The sequence below is a fragment of the Manihot esculenta genome, chromosome 8 (genome assembly GCF_001659605.2).
Source record: "Manihot esculenta cultivar AM560-2 chromosome 8, M.esculenta_v8, whole genome shotgun sequence".
Classification (NCBI taxonomy): Eukaryota; Viridiplantae; Streptophyta; class Magnoliopsida; order Malpighiales; family Euphorbiaceae; genus Manihot; species Manihot esculenta.
In genome coordinates this window covers 562102-586918 of record NC_035168.2, presented here as the reverse complement: position 1 = coordinate 586918, position 24817 = coordinate 562102, and the positions used below count along the sequence as shown (strand labels likewise).

Below are 24817 nucleotides of genomic sequence, written 5' to 3'. Positions count from 1 at the left end.
CCTTTATTGTTCAGACTTCAGGTTTTTTGGAAAATCGCTTTCATGGGGAAACATTTTCCCTGTCAGTTCCTGAATGACAAGGTTAGTGAACACGAAGGAAAGGTTTATCCTGAAATTTTGTTTCCATTGAGTGCATCATTTTATTAAGTAAATGGTTTAATGTTGACCAGTTACAGAACAGAAAATTCAGTAATCCTTTTTGTTCAATATTTAACACTTGATGGATTCATTTTTCATCAATTCCCTGCTGAAAGAACTTTACCATAGTAAGAATTTACAGAAGAAAAAAAAAAAAGGAACACATAATTTGCAACTCAGAAAATAGCAAATCCACCATTGTCATCCTAGAACAGAGAATGTGACTACATGGACCAAAAAATTTCTTTTTTCTACCTGGAGCAGTAACATGTACCTGTGCATGAATACAAACTATCTAGCTGCTGGCTGTGCAACAGTGTCATCAAGGGCTAGATAATTCTCTGTTCCACCAAATTCCAAGGAACCCAAGTTGAGTGAAGAACGAATAGAATTCCTTGACATGTCGTCTGAGTTACCTTCTCTCACTGCTACAGCTTCCCTTTCAATTAGGATAGCATCTTGGATCTCCTTGAGAACTTCTGAAATTGATGGCCTCATGTGTCCATGAGGTTGGACACACATCAAAGCTTTTTCTGCTATCTTCCACATAGACTGTAAATCATACTCATCATCTAGTGAGGGATCAATAATTCCTTGGATGTCCCCGCTTTCGATGTGCAACTTTGCCTGCCAAAGTTTAAGATATTACAGAAATTAACTCTCCATAAGCATGCAGCCAAGCACTTCCCAGGACTTAATTTACAATTTAGTTCAGAAAATTGTCAATATTAGCAACACAGTGACCTTGCATCTTTACGCGACTGACCAACTTACCCATTGGACAATATTACGGCAATTAACACCAAAGCTTTCGTTTGAGATGGCTTCTTGTCCGGACATCAGCTCCAGGAGAATGACACCAAAACTATAAACATCACTCTTGTCTGTCAACTGCTGAGAAATATAATACCTGTGTGCCAAGAGAAGAAAAATTATTTGTGCAACATCATATATAATCAGTCTCCACCATTTAGAAATCAAATATATGAAGAAAAATGGGAGAAAGTACTCAGCAAAATGGTTAGAATTCACGAACTTGACACGTCTCTTACAAAGGTCCTCAATTACTTCATCAAACAACAAACTTTTCTAAAACAAACCAGATATGTGGCTTGTTAACAACCACGAACATGTGCATACACACAGAGGAAGAAAATATAAATTATGGCTTGTAAATTTCAGCAGTGGTCTAGACAACTATCACATGTCCTAAACTTAAATCTGCTCCACTTGCTCGTCTCTCTCCCACAAGCATATAATTATTGTTAAGGCCACTTAGCACTGCAACTCACTAAAAGACTTCAAAAATCATCTGATAATGCCAGCAAAATCAACAATCAACTCAACCAACAGTGCTTAACTTGATGTGGGGAAAAAGAGTAGAAAAAGTACTTACTCTGGATCCAAATACCCCACTGTGCCCCTAACTATACTCGAGACATGTGAAGCTCCATCTACTGCCAGTTTTGAAAGACCAAAGTCAGAAACCTTTGCTCTCATTTGTTTGTCAAGAAGAATATTACTAGTCTTTAAATCTCTGTGGATAATTGCAGGAACACAGCCTGTGTGGAGATATTCAATTCCTGAATAGGCATACAAGGAAACACAAGACACATAATCAACAATTTTATTTCAAACAAATAGACTTCAGATATAGAAAAGAACAGTCATTCTTGTAAAAACAGACAATGATACAACAAAAACAAGGAGATCAAATATCTTATAAACCTTTGGCAGCATCTTCAGCTATCTCAAGGCGCTTGATCCAATTAATACTTCTTCCACGTGTTAATGGGCCTATGAAAGTTTGTATGCAGGTGAGTATCAAAATTAATATTGCTTCTATTTAAAAACATCTAAAATTACCATAAAGATGTTCCTTGAGTGTTCCATTGTGCATGAACTCATAAACAAGCATACTTCTCCCTTCTTCTTGGCAAAATCCAAGAAACTGTACCAGGTTTCTGTGATGAATCCTTGAAAGAAGGGTCACCTGGGTTGAATGAAATCATAGAACAGTTTAGTCAATTAAAAGATGCAATTCAATATACTAATTAGCATGATTTACTCAAGAAAGTAAATTGCAAACTATTGCTTTCGCAACTGGTCTCATAAGAACCAGTATTAATACCAGTCTTAAAGTTCATCATCCAATCTCAGGCAACCAACTGGACTTATCCATTTGCTTTACCTATCTCTTCAAAAATCAGGAAAAGTCAAGGGGTTTATCCATATGCTTCATCAAGTTACAGAATTGGCGTCTAGAATTTACTACAGATATAAAGAGGCCACTCTAGTGCAAGTTCTACATATTTGTGCGTTCTAATGCATCCGTAATCTATACTGAGATCTCTAAGAATCTGCAGGTGATGAGAGCCTCAAATTTGTTGGTTGAACCTTAATTTGGAAAAGAAGGCATCATTATAATTGGAGACCTTATACCTCACAGATTCCATGGACTTAAAGGAACTTCAACAAAGGTAAAACAACAAAACCTTAGAATGATCATGCAAGTCCTCTATACACTATTAGTAAGAGAATATTTTCCTTATGTTTTGTGCAAAGTACCTAATATTTTCAAAAGTTGAGGCTGAGGGTAGTAGCATGTATGTATATATATATATAATACAATTTCCTTCAAGGTCAAAGGTTAAATATTTATAATCATTGACCTTTTTTCTTATTATGTTTTAATAATTATAAAATGGTTGCACAAACCATCAACCACAATAAATATGAGTCCAACATGATACCTGAATGGAGATTTGGAGTTTCTGTACTGACAATAAAAAATAATTACTGATTTAAGTTCAAGGAAGTGGGAAGTTACCTCATTTGAAAATTCTCGCTTCCCTTGGTAAGAATTACTAGTAAGAACTTTCACTGCAATTTCTTTTCCATCTTTCATTTTCCCATAGTAGACAACCCCAAAACCTCCAGAACCTATTTTCTTCTCAAACTTTTTTGTAGCGTCCTCAATCTCAGAGAACGTAAAGCAATATGCACCTTCTGCTGGAGTATCATTGGAAACTAGCCTTTGAACAGGTGGGGGAACCCTGGATCTTTCTGAAAAAAATTAAGAAAAATTAAGCATGTATTTGTTAACAAGATGCTGGATATATACATGAATTTCAAAAATAATTAAATATCAACTGTAGACCTTGATCAGAACTTCTCTTTCCTCTGCGTATAAATAAACAGGAAGCTATTGTAGCTATCAGCAGAATGGCAGCTCCAACTGATGAACCAATGACAATAGCAATGTGCTTTCCTCTTTGGCCTCCTTCATGAAGATTAGGGTTTCCAGAGTAGCTGCAGTTAACCAAGAAAGTAAATGTAAACATTCTTCTCTTTAGACCAACATGGAAGGAGTGGTAATCTAATAATGTGATTTATCGTGTGAATACTAGCATGTATAGAGCTCGAAATCTGGTCCATTTGGGGTTTGATAAAGATGTGCTTTTGCATCAATGAACTGTGATAAATTTAATTAAACCCAACTAGTGACTCAAGGAATAGCAACTCAGGAACCTCAATTAAATATACCAGCACAATGATTAAACCATGCATAGTTGGTATGAAATGCATTGTTCCTACTTGTCACATGCTTGTACTTCCACAGAATTATGATTAATGCCCTTTATAGCCATTATAGTTAAGAGAGGGATTACGCATCTCACAATGAGCCTGTGTGAAATAGTATACATTCATATAATTTAACAAGAATTGAAAAATGTCCATGTACTGATTGAAGAGAAAAATTATTTATTTTGGCCCTTTTTCTTTTGCCTGGAGCCACTAGAAACTTTTCCCTTGTATAATCATTCTATTGTTGCATACTTAATGGTAAAAAAAAATTGTTCATGTTTCAGAAAACCAGCTGGTATAAATTTTATAATAAATAATAGAACAGTGGAAATATTTCAATGACAGTTTATAGAGAACTGATAAACAGCAGTTCCCAAAATACAATGCTACAAGGTCTATTGTTGTAAACGTGTCAATCATAGCCACAAAATTCATAGCGAAGCATTTAATATATAATTATTAAAGGTGGAACTCACTTCAAAACTATGTTTTTATTGAGAAGACCTGATGGCACTGTTCCAGATAACAAATTATTTTGCACGTACCTGCAATCATCCAATGTGTCAAGCATATAGAAATCATTGAGATAAGAATCAAGTATAAAAGGTCTTGCAGTCAAAAGCAACATGAAAATTGCCCATTCATAATTAAATTATAAGAGAAAATTTACATTTAAGAAAATACAACAAATACATCCTTAAGTAAATATAACTTACGTATCATCTCTCGTAATAATTTTGTATTAATATGTCAAGATCACTCGTAATAATTTTGAATTAATATGTCAAGATCAAAACTATGTTCAACTCCTATTGGTAAATATTGTAATGTCAATCAATAATAATAACTCGTATCTAAGTTCTAATAACTTACAGTTCCCTTAAATTTGGTAGGTCCAATAACGAGGAAGGAAGCTCACCCGTCAACTGATTGTTCTCGAGATGGCTACACCAGACAAAGATCTTGGTTAGTTTTATATCTTGATAAATACCTTTTTTTTTTTGAGGAAGTTGATCAAAACCAACATTCAACGCCACATTAAGAGATAAAATGGTCTAAAATTTACATGATCTCCAAGTCTCTGCATCCAGTAAAATCAGGTATTGAACCAGTAAGTGAATTCCTATCAAGCCATCTGTGAACATAAGACAAGCGGATAACAACGATACGATCAGACCATTACTTAAGAAAATTAAAGTATATTCCAAGATTGAGCAAAAGAAGAAAGAAGTCCAAACTCACAGTTCAACTAAGCCATTTAACTTTGGCAAGTCTGAAGGAATATTCCCTGTCAAATTCTTACTAGACAAGGAGCTGCAAAGAACAAAAGTTTTTGAGACCATGTGCGAAGTATAATTCACCAGACTATAGTGGAAATGCATCAGTGCATCAACTAAAACCCAAAAGGGACAAATTTTTACATTTTGACTATCCTTGGTCGTCCATCTGAATTACACTGCAACCATGACCATGGTACCGGTAGACAAGGGTCACCACCTTCTTGTGCCCAATCTGCTGATGCATAAGGCGAAATGACACTAGCAATAACTTCCCCTGCAGGAATTAAAGTCAGACATAATTAAATTCAAAGGACTCAAATCTACTTCATAGGCAAAAAAGAAAACTGCAAAAATGGCAGTGTTGCAGCACTTATGCTTCAATACACAGTATACAACACCAAACTTTATGCTAAAGTTCACAGCTGAAACAGCATTCTCAAGCAATAATATTTATGCTTACCATCAGGGGAACCATCATTTTTCTCTAGATACTTATTTATCTCCATAGCATTCAAGAGTGGTCCCTCAGTAGAATCAGCAGTCTTTCCAAATTTAAAAGACAATACAAAGGGAAGAGATATGTTGGGATATCCTGGTTGATAGAGACGATATTTCCCTTGAGCATTTTCTTGGATATTGACAATAGCTTTGCTCATATCAGGGTACCCAGGTAGTACAAGCCTGAATTTCCTGGACTCATCAGGCTCCAAATCTTCAATTTCTGCAAAGTATGTGACAGCCCACCCAAAACCAGGGAAACCATCTAAGTTCAGCCGATAGGTTAATGATCCATTTGTACCAACTACAGCAGTCTGCATCACTTTCTCAGGAGGCATTTGATTCCTGCTGACATCTATTGGTGCATCAGTTGAAACTTTCTCAGTTCCATCTGCAACATCAACAAGGTAATTTGCTTTCTTCACAGAGTCAGATTCCCATATTCTATCGAATGGGTCATCAGGATACCTGAAACAGCAGAACATAGTTTTATTTTGCATTTCCCTCTTAATAGCAAGTTTGTATTAGAAAAAGAAGGATTCACATAGATGATAGACACTCCCCGTAAAAGATAACCACATATTTCCTAGATGAGATTTTCAAATCAAACTATCAGCGGCATTTCTGTGCATCAAATAATTTTATTAACCCAATCTGTTCCATCCTTGTTTCCCCTATTTCTATTTTAAAATGATGGCCTATCATTTGAACTATAATTCAGATAAAAATACACCAAAAATATTAGACCAAACTGCATCTTCAACCAGATATTTGTGCATACCTAACTGGATCTTCACTATCTGCACCAAAATTGATCCTTGCAGAAACACTCAGATAAAATTGGTTCTCATATGCTGTATAATAAATCGAACCATTGAATTGCCGGAGCTCGAGTGTAGATATGAATGGCTGTCCAGTTGTAGCATTGGATAAGCACACACTGATAGTGGGACTTGAAGCCAGAAATATAAGCTCTATAGTCTCAATGGTATTAGCATCAGAAATGACAATTGTGGACCAATGAGTTGCCCCAACAGAGATATCAAATTTGGGATAGACATTGTTGTTGTCAAAATTACCATACAAGAATGTTGCCCTTAAAAGATATCTTGTCCTACTCATGACACCTAGAGTGTAACAGTACTTCCTGGAATCTGCTGGGAAATGTCTCAGTGTTGTGTATTGCTTCCTTGTCTCATTTGTAACTGATACGATTGCTGTTTCTCCGTAAATAAGATTAGCATCAGAAGTCCACACCAATCCAAGTTCATCGGTGAAATTTTCTTTGCCCCCACAATCCAAACTCACAAAACCTGTTTCAAAAGTATAGAAGTTTTCCTTCAGTTTGTTCATAACAAGCAGGATTAATACTCAATCTCGTGTGAGAAAATTTGCAAGAAGCTGGACTTGAAAATGAGATACTTTAGCCATTCATGGCAACAAAACAAAGAAAGAGTTTCGGTAGGGGGTAAAACTGAAAGGGAATAAAGAATGAATCATTGGAGAAAATGTACAGAGATCAGTCACAGAATGTCCCAAGAGAAGCAAGACTGAAAAATTAACATCCAATTCCTATTCCAGGTCAACATGCACATGCTTGAGTATGTTGACTTCACTCAGTGCAAAATTCTGTATGCGCAAGCAACCACACTAGCTATCTACCAAAACATAAGCTGAAAACTCTCAAGTCCCGATGGATAAAAAGAAACCAAATCAACTGTAGCTACTAAAAAAATCCATTAGTAAAATGTGATTAAGCATCTCCATTCGCATACAGTTATTAGTTTCTGGATGCAACACTGTAAGAATATTCAGGATCTGCGAATCTCAAATTTGAGCGTCCCATATTCATTCTCTTAATCAATTCTCACAGAGAAGAGAAGTACTATATTAAACCAACAACATTAGGAAAATTAACGAAAGAACATTCCCTTCACTTTAATTCTTATCAGTCAATTTAAAAGATGAGGAAAGTTGCAACTCTAACTCTAAAACCCAATTTTGACATCAATAATACAAAGACATGAAAAAAAAAAATACAACCGAGAATTAAAAGATGTGGAGAACAAGAGAGCACTGCACCATTACAAATTTTTTTTAAAAGGAAATCTTTTTAATTCGTTTTTCCACCTGGTAGACAACAAAAATCCACAAAATGTCTTGAACCTCAATGAATTACACAAGAGACGCTAAAAAGCAAGCATCTTTGAACGTCACCCACTAGACAAGCAAGAAACCAATAGAAAGGAAGAGAAAATGTGTAGAAATCACGTACATAGTTATACACACAGATTACATATATCGTACGGAACATTCTATATGCATGAAAAGAAAAGGAGTGGCAAGAGGGTTACCTGGCATCTGAGCAGAGGCAGAGTACGCAAGAAGAAGAAGAAGGAGAAGGAAAGAGAAGAAGGAAATCTTAGTCTCCATTCTCTATAGTGTGAATGGAGAAAGTGATCAGACGAGTGAGGGCATAAAAAATGGTGGCAAATAACCAGAAAGGAAAGGAAAGAAGGTAGCTAGGTACTCTGTATCCAGTACAAGGGGAGGGGATAAAGTTACATATCCATCGATTTGTATAAAAAAAAAAAAGATATTATATTGCAACAAAAAAGAAAAAACAGATGACCCAGTAAAGAAAAATTGAAAAAGAAATGATTTTTTACAAGTGAGGGAAATATTGGTTACTCCGTTTTGATTCAGTGATTTAGTTGACGAGGGGAAGGAGTCTTCTTTGTGTTTGTGGTTTGGTCACGTATGTATCTGTGTATGTAGAGTTGGAGTGTTTGAGAAAGGCAATGGGGGCAGCGTGTGAGTGGATGAATGAGTGGCCATGTGGGACCCAAAGGGAGCAGCTTTTGGTTAAATCTGGACGCTTGCGACTCCATCCAACGCTTATAAAGGAAAGGACGAGATTCTCTCCTCCCATCGGTTAACCTGGGACTGTTGGAGAGTGGGTCCCAGTCACCATTGCTTTACATCTCATATCACATCACCAGCAGCTTTCTCAGTTCCTCCCCTTAATTAATTTATTAATCAACATTACATATCAAAATTATAACAAATAATTGATAGTAACCAATCCAAGTATTATCATTCGTTATCTATTAAATTCTTATTTTAGAGTAAAAATTAACAATAAATCATATTTTTTTATAAATTTAAGTATTTTGTTTACTCACATATAAATGTTAATACGTAAATTTTAATTGAATGAATGATTGAATTCACATAATTAATATATTTTTTAAAATAAAAATTAAATTGAATTAAAACTAAAAAGTAAAGCATAATTAATTCAGTAGAAGTCTAAAATGGTTGACCAAGAATGGCCAAAAGTTGAAATCTTTAAATAGTGAGATTCGGTAATACATGAATGACACATTGGAATTTCTGTTCCAGAAATTTCTTTTAAATTTTAATTTTTAAAAGTTTAAGCTTTGCTCGATAAATTTTATTTGTAAAAAAATATTTTAAGAATTACAAAAAAAAATTACTTGATTAATCTGGTTAATGTTATCTGGTTGGAATGCTTGTATAATTAAATGACTTTGAAATATATTCTATCTCAAATTTTTTAATCACATGTAATCATAATCTACAAAAGGAAAACACATCAAGAACAAATATTTTTCCTAATACAAATGCAACATAAGAGAGAGAGAGAGAGATACCAAACAAAAAAGTTTTCACAACATGAAGGGAGAAAAAAAAAAGCATAAAGAAGATGAGGATTCTTTATAGGCCTACTTTTATTATTGTTTTTTTTATATATATATAAAAAAAGACTTTGTCCAAACTTTCCAAAAAGCATCCTATCTTCCATTTCTTTCCTTTACCATTAAGACTTTGAATTGGAATCAAATGTTACAGATAGATTTTAATTACTTTTTTTAAAATAATTTATGCATACATCTCACAACCATAATGGACTATGCATTGCCCATCGTCTATCAACTATCCATTTTATTCAAATTATACTTCACTAAATAAAATTTAATTAAATCCTTTTATTTTAAACAAATTAATAAAAAGTTCATTCATTTATCATTTTTAATATTTATTCTTATAAATAATATAATTTTTATTACATTGAAAACTTTTTTTAAAAAATTATTGAAAAATATAAATTTAAATGAATGCTCCATTTTAAAAATTAATAAAAATAATATATTAAATATACTAAAATTAATTATAAATACGTTAAATATTAATATTCAATATTAAATTAAATAAAAAACAATTACTAATTAAAAAATATAAGTAAATTAAAATTAAAAAAAGAAAATTTTTTAATATAAATAAAATAATTTCTTATAAAATCTGAGAAGTTTTATTTTCGACGCAAAATCAATCTCACAATTCTTATACTATTGGTTTATAGACTCTTATACTATTAGTTTTACAAACAGAAAAAAATCATTTCTTTTAAATTTTTTATAAATTAACCATTCCACGAGCTATATGTTTGATGTTTCGCCGTGGATGACAAAGTGCTTGCCTCTCGATGGCTTGAGAGTCCTGAATTTGTGAACAACAACTTGGTATATAAATATAGCTACCCTTTAAGCTTTAATCACAACATAACTAACACACAACCCATTTCAAATTTCATCTTCAATTCTTTACATGACCATTTGAGCCAATACAAACGCTCAAATATGCATTATTTTGTTGTCATTTTCACAAGCAAATGTGTCTACTCAAATCCAAGGAATTGAAATAACAACGCCGAGCAGATGTTCCGCTGATCCCATCTCTGTTCCTTATTGAGCATCACCGAAGCTGGAAATGGAGACAAATTTGGAAATAAGTTTTGAAATATAAGAATCAAGAATAGTGTAACTAAAACTGGAAGCAAAATTTTCACGAACCCAAGCTCTGAGAGCTTCAAATGAGCTTCCGCATAATCTTCAAAGAATGCATCCTCATCCTAAAGCAAAACCCACCACAGGTAAATGGTTTAGTAGTTACATTTTGTTACCAAATTCACAAAAACAATAACCATACTCACTGCAGCATATTTTTCAACTAGAGCTCGAAAGACTGGATCCTGTAAAAGAGCCTTATCAGATGGCAGCTGGATAAGGCCTTCCTTCTCTCCACTTAACAATTCCCTGTTTAGAGAAATCAAACATCAAAGGTTTTGGTTCGGCAACAATTTTAAAAATAGTTTGAGTCAAAACATTAGTGTTGAAAAGTTATTTCTGCTGAACAGGGCCAATCCATTGCTTTCTGATTTGGAATAGACTCCACTAATTATTATTTATAAAAAAAAAAAAAAGAAATCGACTTCAACTGAGATTTGAATGGGATAGCGGCCGGGCTTCCACATATACAGTTATACTTGAAACAAATTAGAGAATAGCTTACTTGAAATAAGAGTTGTCAAAAATGAGAGGATGAGTGGTCCAGGGACCCTCAAATCCAGAACGCTCCTTGTGGCAGCTACCCTGCAAGATCCAACAACCCAAATCAATACATAATAATATGGTATGCCACTATTTAATTGATCCTATTCCTTGCTGAGCAAATAAAAATACCAGGGTGTGACCACCAGACAAGGCAACAATGTCTTTGTCACTGAGACCCATTCGACCAAAGACCTCCCTCAGATGATCAGCACCTATAACCACACACAAAACAATTCATTAGTAATTTCTCTGATATATATTTCTCATTGTGCTTTAAACAATAAAAGACCCACCTTTAGTAGCATCAGGCAAGCGACCTTCTGGGGGTGGATTAGATTTATCCTGAACATACACTTGATTTTAGTACTATTTCTATATAAAATCTATTTTCCATGTAAATGTCTAACATAGTTAACAAGTATTGATCACTAACTGGTCTCCCAGGGTTGAAAGGAATCTCAGGCCCTCCTGTAATTTCTACAGCAACAACTCCAGCTAACTGTAACAATGAAACACACGTCAGTTTCAATCCCAGAGAGAAGCTGCTAAGCTACTTACATAAGAAAATGGCTGGCCAATTCACGATGTCCAACATCAACAAAGACATACCTGGTAGAAGTCAGCATAGGTCAAGATAGGAAACTGTTCCTTGATGGGCTCCAGAAGTCTCACAGCAATATCAAGACCATTATTGGCCTGGTGTGCAAGCTCCTCTGGGTGCCTGATCGTCCCAAAAGGTCCCCCTGTTCTCGTCTTCACATCAAAAGTACCAGCAGAGTGCCATCTACGTACAACACCAGACCATTCTCTTAATGCTTCCCCACAAATTTACACACACACGCACGCAGAATGGTAGAGATCTTACGTTAGGCGAAGGACGATGGGAGCGCAGCGCTTCTCAGCGACGTGTCCTCTAAGCTTTCTTTTGCATTTCTGGACTGCTTTCTGATATTCGTCGCTCACCTTGGGGTACCACTTGCCCATGCTTGTTAACTACATGCATGTGTAGAAAAAGTTGAGGAAATGATCAGAGTAAACCGAAGAAGAAGAAGAATCAAAATGACGAGAAATGAATCAATACTACACCAAATGAAAGTACCTTTGAAGCTGCGTTGCTTATTCACTTGTTGAGACTTGCGAGTGAAAAAGGTGGAGGCAAAGGGACCAGTTATATGCATCGATGGTACGCACGTACGAGAAGGTTCTAGCTTTGGATTTCTCCATAATCTTCCAATAGTATCATGCGAGCAACTTCTGGAGAGTCCTATCAATTTCTCTTATCATGTCTGAATTATTTCTGATGATGCAATAAGTTGCATTGAAAGCCCAATCTGAGCATGGATCATACAACAGATCCATTACACGGGCTTTTTGTCAAATCAGGGTTAGAAGAATTATCAGTAAATTTATGTTCGGTGAAAAATTATTTATGAATTTAGAATTGTATTACACGATAACATTCTAAACGGTGCCGGTTATTATTATTTTTTTTATTAAAATATTATAATTATATTAATTAATTAATATATGAATATATAAATATTTAAAATTATAAAAATTAAATTTATTTTTATTTAACTGCTATTATCAAAGAATAATATTAATGTCCTAATATTTTAAAGAGTTATAAAATATATTATTATATGATTTGATAACCGCTGGACTTCTCTCATTTAACTGGTCCAATATCTTCGGTCCTAATCCAGACAGATACAGAAGCAAATCGGACCACTCGCGAGGCCATCAGACAATATATCATGATTAAATATATATCTTGACGTTTCCATACGAACGAACATGGATGATAGGGATAAGTGTCACGGTAGCAGGCCGTTAGACGTCATTAGTGGATAAAGAAAAAAGAATAGAGGAGAGTAAACACCTTCGAATTTCATAATATCATGATTAAATATATAAAAGATTAATAGTACTATTTAATTACAGTATTATTATGTTAATTTATTAAAATATAATATAAAAATTTTATTATAATAAAAATATAATATAAATAAAATTATTAAATTAACATTATACAAAAATAATATATTAATTAATTAATATAATTATAATATTTAATAATTAAAAAAATTAAATTATGGTTTAACCACTTACAAATAAATAATAAAATAAAAAAATAAAAAATAAAAAAAATAAATAATGAGTTTAGAATTGTGGTGTGTTTATTTTTTTAATTATTAATATATTATAATAAAATATTTATATTATATTAATTTAATAATATTATTTATATTATATTTTTATAATAATAAATATTTTTTATAATTTTAATATATTAATATTTAATAAATTTTTTTATTAATTTTAAAATAAAAAATTACTGTAATATATAATTTCATAATTATAAAATTAATATTATATTGCGATTAGATATATAAAAATAATTTGATTGTAATTAAATATATAAAATAATTCAATAATATTGTATATATTTATTTAATGATAAATTTTTTTATTATTTTAATAAATTAATACAGTAATACGGTTGTTAAATAACATAATATTATTTTATAATTTTATAAATTATTAAAATTTTATAAAAATAATAAATAAAAAAATAAATAATGGCCTAGCGCCAAGAGTGGCGCCAGACCATTTTGAAAAGAAAAAAAATAATGGACGGCGCCATTTAGAATGGTGCCAAGCTCTGGCACCCGTCATATAGGGCGCCATACTCTCTTTTCGGCTGTCACCCGTCAGTCCAACCCCAAATCCACAAATAATTCTTCTCCAATTCTAAATCCACAAATAATTTTTTTCACATTTTTAATTTGGCAAAAAGCCCCATTACAACTCTTACAGAGCCCAATGACATATAGAACCTACCACACAAAAGTCTTATATAAAACTCAGGAAATCCATTAAGTCATAAACACCACACCGATCAAAGGATGATCAACGATAGAAGCAAAGCATTATGTCGTGCGACGGGCAGCAAAATAACAATTGAACTATCTCCAAAACTCAGAAGACGAAATCAAAGAAGCTCCCAGTTAGCACAAAACTAAAGGAGAGGCACAACGAAACAGAACCTAGGCTCTACCAAATCGCAGAAAACGATCATCGAAAACCAATAAGAAGAAAGAAACTAGCGCCAGAACATTTAAGTCTATCATATATATATAGGGACCGACTGAGAGTAATATGCATATCGATGTCTATTCCACCGGTCCTCAATAAAATCATAATAGCAATAGATGAGAATGAGGGATCTGATGTGCCCACAACCCAACTAACAAACCATCTATATAAAATCTCAGCACCAAATACAAAGAAATCAAAATCTAACAAAATAAAGTCACAACACATGATTTGAACAAGATAAACGCCAAAGACAAGAGTTCCTCCCGATTAGAATCGAAACTAGGCTTCTCTTACTATAGAAGGCAGAAGAAGCCAACTAGAACGCCGACTATCCAAAATACATAGAAAATCAGTTTTACTAATTATACCTTTTTAAGATTTTATAGTCGAATATCATTAAGTTTTTTAAAAGCATATATCATTACGTTAAAAGTTTATTAATATTAAAAATAATATTTTTGATATATTAAAATTAATATTTAATAATATAAACTGTATTTAATAAACTAATTAGAATTTAAATTATAATAAAATATACATATATAATAAGAGATGGGCAATTGATTTTTTTATCTGCATTTTTTTCCTCTTTGAATGTTTCTAAATCGTGAGGTTAAGTTTGATTGTGTACGTATGATTGGACACTCTATCTGTAGTAACTGTTGAGTTTAAATCTCAGTAGGTGTTATATAAAAAAATACATCATAATTAAAAAAATTAACTTAGAATGAAATTGGGCTTGGGAGATCAAGAAGGTTAGTACAGTGGTGAGTTGGGTGTGGGCTTGGAGTAAACTGTGAAAAGTTCAAGCGAGTTTCAACGGTAGAGGCCCCATATCGGGACTGAGAACGTTTGTTACTGCCCGAGTTCTCAATTTCTCGTTGCTACTCTTTGTTAATCAAGTTTTACTTAGCAAAGTAATAGGACAAAGGAACAAATGCGTGTAGAATTTCCTTGGATCCTGAATCTTTTTAATTTATATTATTCTAAACTTATTTTTCTGAAATGCACTGTTTCACTTTGCAAAGCTCCCACATCTCCGCCAGGATTTCCTCTTCCAAGCAGAGCATACCACCAGGGTTTCCTACTAACGGGGCGGTGAACTATAATGGTTTGTATTATGTGAGTTGTGATGGTTTATGCAGCAACCTTTTATCATTCTGCAGCAAGTCATTGGCTGGGAATACGGGCAGCTCTATTGATATTAAATTCATGGATCTCTGAATTACTCGTGAATGTGAAGCAGGGATTCAATTATTCCGAGCCACGAGGACCTGAAGTATCAGATGTCCAGTTCCAGAAATCTATATAGCATTGGATTTGCTTCGTAATTTTTGATGAAACTGAAATTTCTTCCGGATGCAAGCATAGTGCAGGGAATGTGGCTGGGAGACATGGGTTTGAGTTGCCCTCATTTTTAATAAGGTTGAGTTTCTCGGTTCCAGTAATGTATATAACAAATGAATCAGAACCTAATTTGATCACTGAAACTCACTAGAACCATCCAAAATCAATCCAATCCCTATTAATTTAATTCCTTTCTCATCAGTTCCGATCCCCTAGCCTCGTCTACACTTCACTATTTATCAAGTATACTGTTCCACATCAAGAATTAAAGATTAGGCAAGACAGGTTGGTGCTCTCGTTAAAAACAAACTGTGAGTTCTACGTTGTGGTGAACTTTTCTGACGGAAAGCAAATAGCCCAAAAAAAATAGAGGTAAAATGAAAATATATGAACAATTATTTTTTTTTCCTCTAAATTATTATTATTATAAAAATAAAAATATAATTTCAATTTGGAAAGAAAGTTGCTAGTCTAATCCTTTTCTAAACTCATTCTCCTTACGCCCTCCGGAAGAACAAAAAAGTTCTTCCTTCTTTTCAAACAATGAATAGGGATGTCTTGGCAAGAGGATCGAGTTGGGCTTAAAGCTTCAGATTGAGGATAAATCCAATTCCACGGGGCAATAAGGCCCAGCGCAACCAAATGTTCAACAGGACGGGAATACTTGCGTGCGCATAATCAAAGTGGGAAGTTTTGCGCTCATGCACCCAACCTGACTCCTACCATAACTTCGAATTCCATTCAGTTTTAGATTATTTTGTCATCCAATTATCAGAATGCACGTACTTTGTGTTCTTTTTAACGGTCTAAAACAGAAATCTATCGAAAAAAAGGGCTATAATTTGACCTAAGCAGCGCTACTTGCTGCAGGGTGTAGACAAAAGAACATTTCGAACCGTTAAACAATCAACGCCACTTCCCATCCACCATGCAGCATTCACACGAACAATTGTGCTAGTAAAAAATTCGTATTGCCGCCTCATACACATAACAATTTCATTTGCTATGAATTAAGCAATCCTTCTAGTAGTATAAAATGATTGAACTAACTAAATAGTACTATAAATTTTCTTTGAACTAACCAAGCATGTCCAATCGCAACACAATTCTCATTCATTGTCCAATACCAAAACAAATTTAACAAAACAGATACCAAAATCTAGTTAACAAAACAAAACAGGTAATAAATCTTGTCCAAGAAAATTTGAAATGAAGAGAACAATATTACTGGGTAACATTGAGCCATTTGGTGAAATTCTCAAACTCAGTGTAGTCGCTATCAGATATCATTGTGTGATACCAAGCCTTGCCTGCAGACTTGATAGCAGCTGCCTCCTCCTGATAGGTTCATAGTAACAAAGACACTTGTAATCAGACGACTTAATATCCAAAAATTAGCTTCAACAAAAATATAATATAAACAGAAACAAAATACACCACATAAATTAACATCATATCCACTCTAAACACCACCCAAGTATAATATATAAATTTTTTCCCCACACAAAAGATCAAATTTACAAATTGGAAGTAAAAAAAATAGCACAACTAGCATTAACCTGACAAACAATATAATCCTAAATTTTGCAACAGCACAGAATAATATATTGAGACAATGTAGGATAAAACACTTGGTTTCCACACAAAAGATCATACAACCACACCTAATAATCAAACAGAACATATACAACAAACAAACCGCATAGCAATGACAGAATCAAATTTCAAGAGAATGTACAATAGAACATTTTGCAATTTCCACACCAAATATCACATCACTGATTTCATAAACAATCAAAATGCACAAATAACATGGACGTACAACCCCATTACGGTAAAATAATAAAAAAAGCAAATAAGCCATAAAACCTAAAAGCATAGGATAGCATAAGAGATGATAAACCTTTGTAACTGTCTTTCTCTTCTTGTCCAGCTTCTCCTTCTTGGCCTTGACTCGCTGGGCTTCAGCTAAAAGAGACATCCTCCTCGCAGTCTTGGCATAAGGGTTAAGCTTTAGCATGACATTCAAATTCTTGAGAGGGTTCTTCTTCAATGGAGCCCTCTTCACCTCCTTCTTAATCGGCTTCACTACTGACTGCACCTCATCAGAGTTGATGATTCTAGCAAGGTCAGCATTCACCATCTTAGACCTAGGTAGCACATAGCCCTTCTTCTTGTCAGATGACTTCTCAAATGACCCGTAGATAGAGTCCAGCTTCTCGAAAGCAGACTTGGTCCAGATTACAAAACGACCTAGATGGCCACCAGGAGCTAGCTTCAGCAGATTGAGACGGTCCACGTTGGCCACTTCCACTCCTGGAATATTCCTGAAGGCCTTCACCAGTTTGGATCCTTCAGTTCCGTACACAATCAGTGGCCCCTTGCGGGAAATGTACCGGCGGTTCCTCATCTTACCCTTTCCTGGCCGGATCGCGTGGCTGTCCTTGGCTTTCTCAGCGTCAGGATAAGCACCGATCTCCTTTAACACCTTGATTGCAGCTGAAGTTTTCTCGACGCTCTCTGCAGAATCGCTGATCACCAGGGGCATTTCAGGTACAGATTCCACCCTATGGCCACGAGCCATCACCAGAGAGGGAATAGCAGAGGCGGCAATAGCAGATACCACGGCATACCTTTTTTGATTCACATTGATCTTACGGTGCCAGCGGCGCCAGATTTTAGTAGGAGCAAACATGCGCCCGCCACGACACATGTTACCGAAAGCACCCTGACCAGCACGGTGAGTGCCACCACCGGGTACACGAGGAATACGGGAAACGGCACGTCCAGTACCCCAAGACTCGGCGGAGGTCTGGTGACCAGCGCGCTTGGACACAGCGTAGGGCTGGCGGCTGTTCTTGGAAATATTAGCGTGGACGAAGTTCACAATATCAGGCCGGATCGAGGCCTTCATTACGTCAGGAAGAGCCACGGTAGTGGTGGAATCCGTGGCCATCTCATTCAAAGATGGAAGAGACTGCACGGTGACCAGAGGACGGGCGGCGGCAGCGGCCATCGTGCTCTGTGTGCCTTGTGTGTGTAAGTGGAGGTGAAAAATCTAGGGTTTTTTATTAGAAAGAAACACCTAACGCTTTGCGAGCATTTATAGTAGAAGTTCAGGGTTCAACGAATACGAGGTGTTTGGTCATACGTACAAGTATTCTTATTCGTGGATTAGTATCCACTTGATGTATGCGCGATAAGTCCGATAATTTTTATCTATTGTCCCTCAGTACTGAGTGCTGTTTGATTTCACTCACTGAATTTTAATTATTTCAATAAAATCAATTTTTTTTTTATTTTTAAAATAAGTAACGTTAACTTATAATTTAATGGACTGTGAGATTGTCAAAATAAAAAATAATTACTTCAAATATTTTTTTCACATTTCTCTATTTTTAATTTTTTCATTACTCTCCTCTATAGTTGATGATCTGAGATCCAATAGAATAGGGTTTTACAAGGGTTTTGGTATTGAATAATAAAGCTTAAACATTCTGAGGAGGAGACTCCCCTTTTATCCATTTCGTCTTGCTTGCTGGTGACGTGTAAAGGTCTCTCCAGGATTGGGCCACGCGTCTCTGCCATACAGATTCGGGCGTACGAGGGTATCAGGTGCCTGCCCCATGCGTAACGGCCTCTGATTCTCCCTGTGCGTACGTTCGAACGGATCTGCCAGGCTGTCTGGTGAGTATCATTCTGGATACTGGGTCGAGCCGAGAGTTGGGCCAGAGAGGAAGGGCCTGTTTTGCGCGGACTGAGTCGATCTGGGTGAGGAGGCTTGGTCGAGCCCGGCCTTGGAAGTTAGATGAGCCGGGCCTGCTTTGGGTGCCAAGTACGTGGGCCTTTACTTTGTGGGCTTTAGGTTGTGGTCGAGGCCCTGGACCGGGATGAAGGAATCCAGCGGTCATCAATTGCCCCTTCACCTTCTCGGTAGTTATTGCTCTGACTGCCGAGGGGGTGAATATCGAGAACCATTATGACCGCGTCTGTTCGCTTACAGATGCCTTCATAACTCCCTTTCATCTTTTTGTCATTCCTCATTTCTTGAATTCTATCTGCCTCTTTCCCTTTCTGGCCTTTCCTTACCTCTCAGATACTCTGCTCTTCTTTACTTTCTTGTCATTATTGCCTGGACACGCTTCTTTTTCCTTTTCCATGAATATCTGTTAAAGATCCTGACATTGTGGTCTTAGAGTCTAGAGTTACTTTGCGCTAAGACTTCAGATTTCGAGTATATATCAGTGTGGACTCTTCTTCACTTCTAGGCCTTTTGTCGGAGAAAAGGAGTCTTTCCTTCCAGCGAGATTCTCCTGTTTTTTCCGCAAAGGATGTATTTGACGTTTTCTTCGCACAGATTAAGGTGAGCCGGAGGCTTCATTGCTTTGCTGCCCCAGGGATTTGCTTTAACCTTGCTTTCTTTATTTTAACAAAAAATTATCCTGACTTCTCTGTTTGGAACTTTTTGCAGTACCTGAGATAAAGATGGATCAGTCCAAAACTCTTGAAAATCTGATATTACCTCGAGGGAGTCTGAATGTTGCTTCTGAGGTCCTTCTAGCAGGGCGGTTGGCGGGTGGAGTCATTCGGCAGGTCGTTGAAACTGTTTTACCCAGATCGTCTGGCTGGCCTCCCCCTTTGGTTGTTGTTCGGGCTCCAAAGAGGCTATGGGCTGCTGGGAGGTCTGTTTTGACTTTATCTTCCTTCAAGAAGGAAATTTCCCCAATGTCCATGTTGTCCGCTTTTGATATAAATGGAAGTGGCGAAAATGATCAACTTATTACCCCCTCTGGTGTGAAGTACCCGTATTATGAAAGGCTGAGATCTGCTGCACTCAGTCAAGCTTTCGGCGATGCCTTCGAATATATGCTCTGTGATCTTCTTGAGGCCGTAACTCGAAGACTTATGTTTTTCATGCGCGACATCCGGACAACATATAATATCTGAGCTTGTTCAAATGTACCGTGCATCACATTTGGGCAACCGAATGTTTGTCCATAGGGGAACAGTGAGAAATGCTTATGGGAATCAACTTGTTCAGTTCTCCTATAATAACGACACAGGGTTCGGCCGACCTACTGAGCTCGTTTCCCGTATTCAAGAGTTCCTCTGTGTCGAAGACTAGGATAATGATAGGTGATAGTGATGTAAACGTAGACGATGTATCTGGTCATGTAAATCCTCTAAGGATAGCTTTTTGTTCTGTAATGTGTGTATTTGTAACGCGCTGTAATGAAACTTTCATTTTTTCGTTTATATCCGAACTGTTCTTTATTATGCATGAGATGACTTTTTTCTTCGTGGTTTTCTCTGATCCGACCTGGAATCTATTTAGCCAGTCTGAGTTTTTAGTTTGCTCTTTCCGAGCTGTACCGACCGACCTATGAGCTTTGCTTTTAATCAAAAAGGTTGAGCTTCTGACCCATAACTTTGTAAGATTCCGAGGCGTCTTCATCGCGTCGTTCTGGGTTTCTGGCCTTTGCTTAATGATGATCCTTCTTAGGTGATGGGCTGATCTGACCTTTATCATGCTTCCTTCTGTTTGTCTCCTTTATCATGCTTCCTCCTGTTTGTCTCCTTGGGCTTTTCTATGACTTATTCTTTTTCCTTGGTTTTTACTGCCTGAGCGGTGATGATGTGCATTTTGCGCGTCAGGTCGTCCTGAGGAAGAGATTCGACTGGAGCTCGGTTTTAAGGTTTTGACAACTTGTTTGTCTTATGCGAATAGCGTGCGGGCCTTCAGCTGATGGGCCACTGTCGTGGGCCTGGCCCTTTGTAGAGGTGGAGAAGCCCAGCGGTCATCTCCTTGCCCCTTTACCTTCTCGCCGGTTACTATCTAACCGTTGAGAGGGTAAACTTCGAGAGCAATTAATGATCGCGCCGCTCCAAGACAAAACTGCTCAGAACAACGTTTCATCTCATTATTGCCTTTCCCTTCGAATTCTCCCTGTCTTCTGAAGAAACTCGTTCTCTTCTGCTCTCTGTTTTCCTGCAACTTCTTCTATTTCTTCCATCTTATTGTGCTTTCAGGTACGCTTCTTTGCTCTTCTATGGAGGGTCCAAAGCTCCCCGATGTCGTTAATATTAGGTCGCATATTACTTCTTCCAATATAACTAAGCACATTTCCCAGAGGCTCTTAGATACTCCTCTGTATCTCATTCGAGCGCCTTTTCAAAACGAAAGGATAGTCCTTCCTAACCCTCCTCCTCCTGGTTTGATTGATCCCCAAAGGGGTCGCTGTATAGTGTTCTTTCTTAAACAGAGGGATTTCGGTCTACCGTTTCCTTTTACCCCTTTCTTTATTGAGGTTTTCGAGTACTTCGGGGTAACCCCCCGGATGTTATCCCCAAATTCTATTTTGTTTCTGTCCTGTTTTGAGTCTATCTGCTTGAGTTGGGGTTTTACCCCCACAGCGTGTCTGTTCATCACTTTTTTCCGTCTGGTTAGAGCAGTTCAGAATTTTTATTACTTTTCTCCTCGTAGTGGGTTGTCTCTTTTCACGGGCTACAAGGATTCCATAAAGGGATGGGTAGAGAATTTCCTTGTGGTGGAGCTGAAATTAGAGTCCGCCCGATCGTGGGAGGTGGATCTAAGTTGGGAGGAGGTCCATCCGGGTTGCAACGAGCTGCCCTAATTGAGCCTTATTGAGCAGGTGGGGTTGCTTCGACTGACTTCCGTTGAAAGGAAGTATGACGTCGAGAAGTGTATGTTCGTGTCCAATCTTAGGGATATCCAGGACACGGGTATATTGCTTTGTCTAGCGATTCTGTTTCTTCTTTGCTCATGATATCCGAAAGTATGCTGACTCTTTATAATTTCATGTTTTTTGCAGCTTCTGAGGTTAAAATGGATGAACTCAAGCTCCCCAAGAACTTTGTCTTGTCTCGGGATAATATGCACGCAGTTTTCGACGCTTTTTCGGCTGGGCGTTCAGTGTCTGAGGCTGCTGCGGAGGTGGTTCAAGCTGTTTCCTCCAAAAAGGTTAGCCGACCTCCTGCCAAAGCTTCTTCTCGAGCTTCTAAACCAAGCTCTCGCAGCGCCAAATCATGTCGGCCATCTAGCCGTGGTGGATCGAGCTCAACTCTTAAGCCCGCTGAAGGGTCTAAATCTACTCCAGCTTCCTCGGAGGGCGCGAGGGAAACCTCCCTAGCCATTGTGGAGCAGACCCAAGTCGTTGAACAAGTGGAGTCGGGTCTTGTCCATTCTCCTGAAGGGGTGTTAGGGGGAAAATCTAAGTCCCCCGTTACTGAAGACAAGGAGGCCTCTGGGACAGGGATGGAGATCATCCTCATAGAGGACCAAGTCCCAGATGTTCCTATCCAAAATGCCCCTGCCTCTGTGGGGACTGGGCCTGAGGATTCTGAAGGCATTCCACTAAAGACCGGGGATAAGCGCCCAGCCCCTTCCGGAACATCTTCCCCATCTCATGCTCGGAAGAAATCCAGGGCTGCCACAGGATCTTCTCCAGCTCTTCCTCCCATTGGGAAGGGGAAAGGTGTTCCTGCTATGCCTTTGTCGTCTTCTTCTGACAACGTTCTAAACGCGTCGGACATTACCTCTGAGTCTCTGGCCAGTGCTGTTGCCGAACTTCTTAGAGAGCGAATGTTCGGCGGAATTACCGAGGCCTCTGATTCGCGTCTTCTTGCCCTGACTGGTCTCTTAGCCAGTTTTACCAAGGAACAAGCGTCCTTTCGGTCTCGCTCTCGGGAGGAGCTCGGATCGACAATTAGGGAGATGCTTCTGATGGTAAATTACTTTTCCACTTCTCTTTTAGTTTGCTTTATTTCTTCCTCCTGACGATTGTTATTCCGTGCTAGGTGACGGGCCTCTTTATGGAGGTGGATGCTCGTGATTACTCCTTTCGGGAGTCTGTAGACCGTCGGATTGAAGAGGCACGTCTGGATGAAAATTTGTCTGCAACTAGTGACGCCAGGGGTAACCTTGCAGCGGCTCGGGAGCATACCCAGTCCCTCCAGGTAGAGTTGCACTCTGCGCTGGAGGTCATTAAAAAGGCTGAGGAGAAGGCGGCTGAGACAACAAAGCACACCAAGTCTTTAGAAGCAGAGCTGTCTCATACTCGCAAGGTCCTCAAGGAGTCTGATGAGAGAGCAGCTGTCGTGGAGGCTCGTTGTGCAGAAGTTTTAAAGCAGCTGTCCTCTATGACGGGGGCCCTTCGAGAGAGAGATGAGGCTGTGAGCCAGAAAACTGAGATCCAGCGTCAATATGAGGCCTTAAAGGCTGATTCTGAAGGACTGCAGGTTCACCTGGAGGAGGTGAAAGCTCAGAAGGAAGGGGCCCTAGCTCGGGTGGAGGTCCTTGAGCAGGAGTTGAGTACGAGCTCTGATCGTATCAGGGACCTGGCTTCATCGGCTGAAGAGTTTAACCTTCGCCACCAACAGCTCAACCATGAAGTCAGGACCTTGGAACGTAAGTGTTCAGCCCTGCTCAAGGTAGTAAAACATGTTGAGGACAGGGCTCAGCTAGAGCGTGAGCAATGTATAGCGGAGTATGAGGAGTCAGATGAACTGAAGAGGAAGATCGATCAGGCCTGTGAGGTTCACCTTCAGGACTACAAAGATTCTTCTGAATTGAAAGCGTTTGTAGCTGATGCTTGTGAAGCACATCTTGATGAATATAAAGCTTCCGCTGAGATGGGGTCGGCTATTTTTAAGAAAGCCTTCCGTATGTACGTAACCAGTTACAATCGTGGTTTAAGGGAAGCTAGACACGCTCCTGATATTCCTTTGGAAAAGCTTCGTAAGCCCGAATTGGACTCGGATGGCGAGCCGGTGTTATATGGGGAAGATGATTTCCCTATGCCCAGAGGGGATTGTCGCGTCGTAGGCCGGCCATCTGCGTCTTCTTCAAAAGAATCCGAGCCAGAGGGGGAGGACGAGGAAGTTCTTGGGTCGGAGGGAGATGACCCTAATTCTGAGAAGGAGGACCCCCACCTAGGGTCAGAGATTGCCCCCGTTGTTAATGTTGAGAGGCCTGATCCAAAGGAGGCCGTGCTTCCTCCAGATGTAATTGTAAATACAGATAGTGTAGGCACAGATGTTCTCACAGATGTGAGTCCTTTAAGAACTATTTTTCCTTCTACTTCGTCCGAAAAATAGATTGTAACAGCTATTTTAATGAAACTTTGATTCCTTTTTTCTTGAACTACTCTTGTTCTTCATATCTATCTCTGCTTTTCATACTTGTAATATTTGCACTAAGTATTCTCATTTATAAGCTCTTTTTCCACTGAATCAGTCTTAAGTTGTGAGCTCAGTTCTTGGTTAATTATCTGAGAGATCAAATCTCATATCTTTTAATGGCGACTAGCATGTTTGTTTTTCTGTTTTTTAGCCCTTTCTTCTAGGTTGTGACTTCGGATGTTTGTTCTAGACAAACTGATTTGGGCTTTGAGTATAGGCTTTGAGTATAGCCTTTTTACCTTCATT

At 37.6% G+C, this 24817-nt stretch overlaps 3 protein-coding genes across 3 annotated transcripts; all 3 read right to left on the bottom strand.

The window, feature by feature from the left end:
* Window positions 1–273: 273 nt before the first annotated feature.
* LOC110621318 (probable LRR receptor-like serine/threonine-protein kinase At1g67720) lies at window positions 274–8270 on the bottom strand. Its single transcript, XM_021765551.2, has 15 exons — window positions 7859–8270; window positions 6286–6817; window positions 5467–5972; window positions 5148–5280; window positions 4969–5040; window positions 4793–4861; window positions 4600–4671; window positions 4203–4271; window positions 3299–3450; window positions 2969–3204; window positions 2005–2131; window positions 1867–1935; window positions 1535–1721; window positions 913–1048; window positions 274–765 (listed from the first exon to the last, which is right to left on the bottom strand). Exons 1-15 carry the CDS (start codon window positions 7935–7937, stop codon window positions 430–432), a joined length of 2775 nt encoding a protein of 924 aa, XP_021621243.1. The 5' UTR covers window positions 7938–8270; the 3' UTR covers window positions 274–429.
* A 1784-nt stretch (window positions 8271–10054) lies between these two features.
* LOC110621319 (L-ascorbate peroxidase 2, cytosolic) lies at window positions 10055–12175 on the bottom strand. The gene is made up of 10 exons (XM_021765552.2): window positions 12021–12175; window positions 11787–11914; window positions 11531–11705; window positions 11355–11420; window positions 11215–11263; window positions 11051–11133; window positions 10881–10960; window positions 10522–10624; window positions 10382–10440; window positions 10055–10292 (listed from the first exon to the last, which is right to left on the bottom strand). Exons 2-10 carry the CDS (start codon window positions 11903–11905, stop codon window positions 10274–10276), a joined length of 753 nt encoding a protein of 250 aa, XP_021621244.1. The 5' UTR covers window positions 11906–11914; window positions 12021–12175; the 3' UTR covers window positions 10055–10273.
* A 4283-nt stretch (window positions 12176–16458) lies between these two features.
* Window positions 16459–18452, bottom strand: LOC110621166 (60S ribosomal protein L4). The gene is made up of 2 exons (XM_021765294.2): window positions 17274–18452; window positions 16459–16708 (listed from the first exon to the last, which is right to left on the bottom strand). Exons 1-2 carry the CDS (start codon window positions 18384–18386, stop codon window positions 16595–16597), a joined length of 1227 nt encoding a protein of 408 aa, XP_021620986.1. The 5' UTR covers window positions 18387–18452; the 3' UTR covers window positions 16459–16594.
* Between the last annotated feature and the right edge of the window lie 6365 nt (window positions 18453–24817).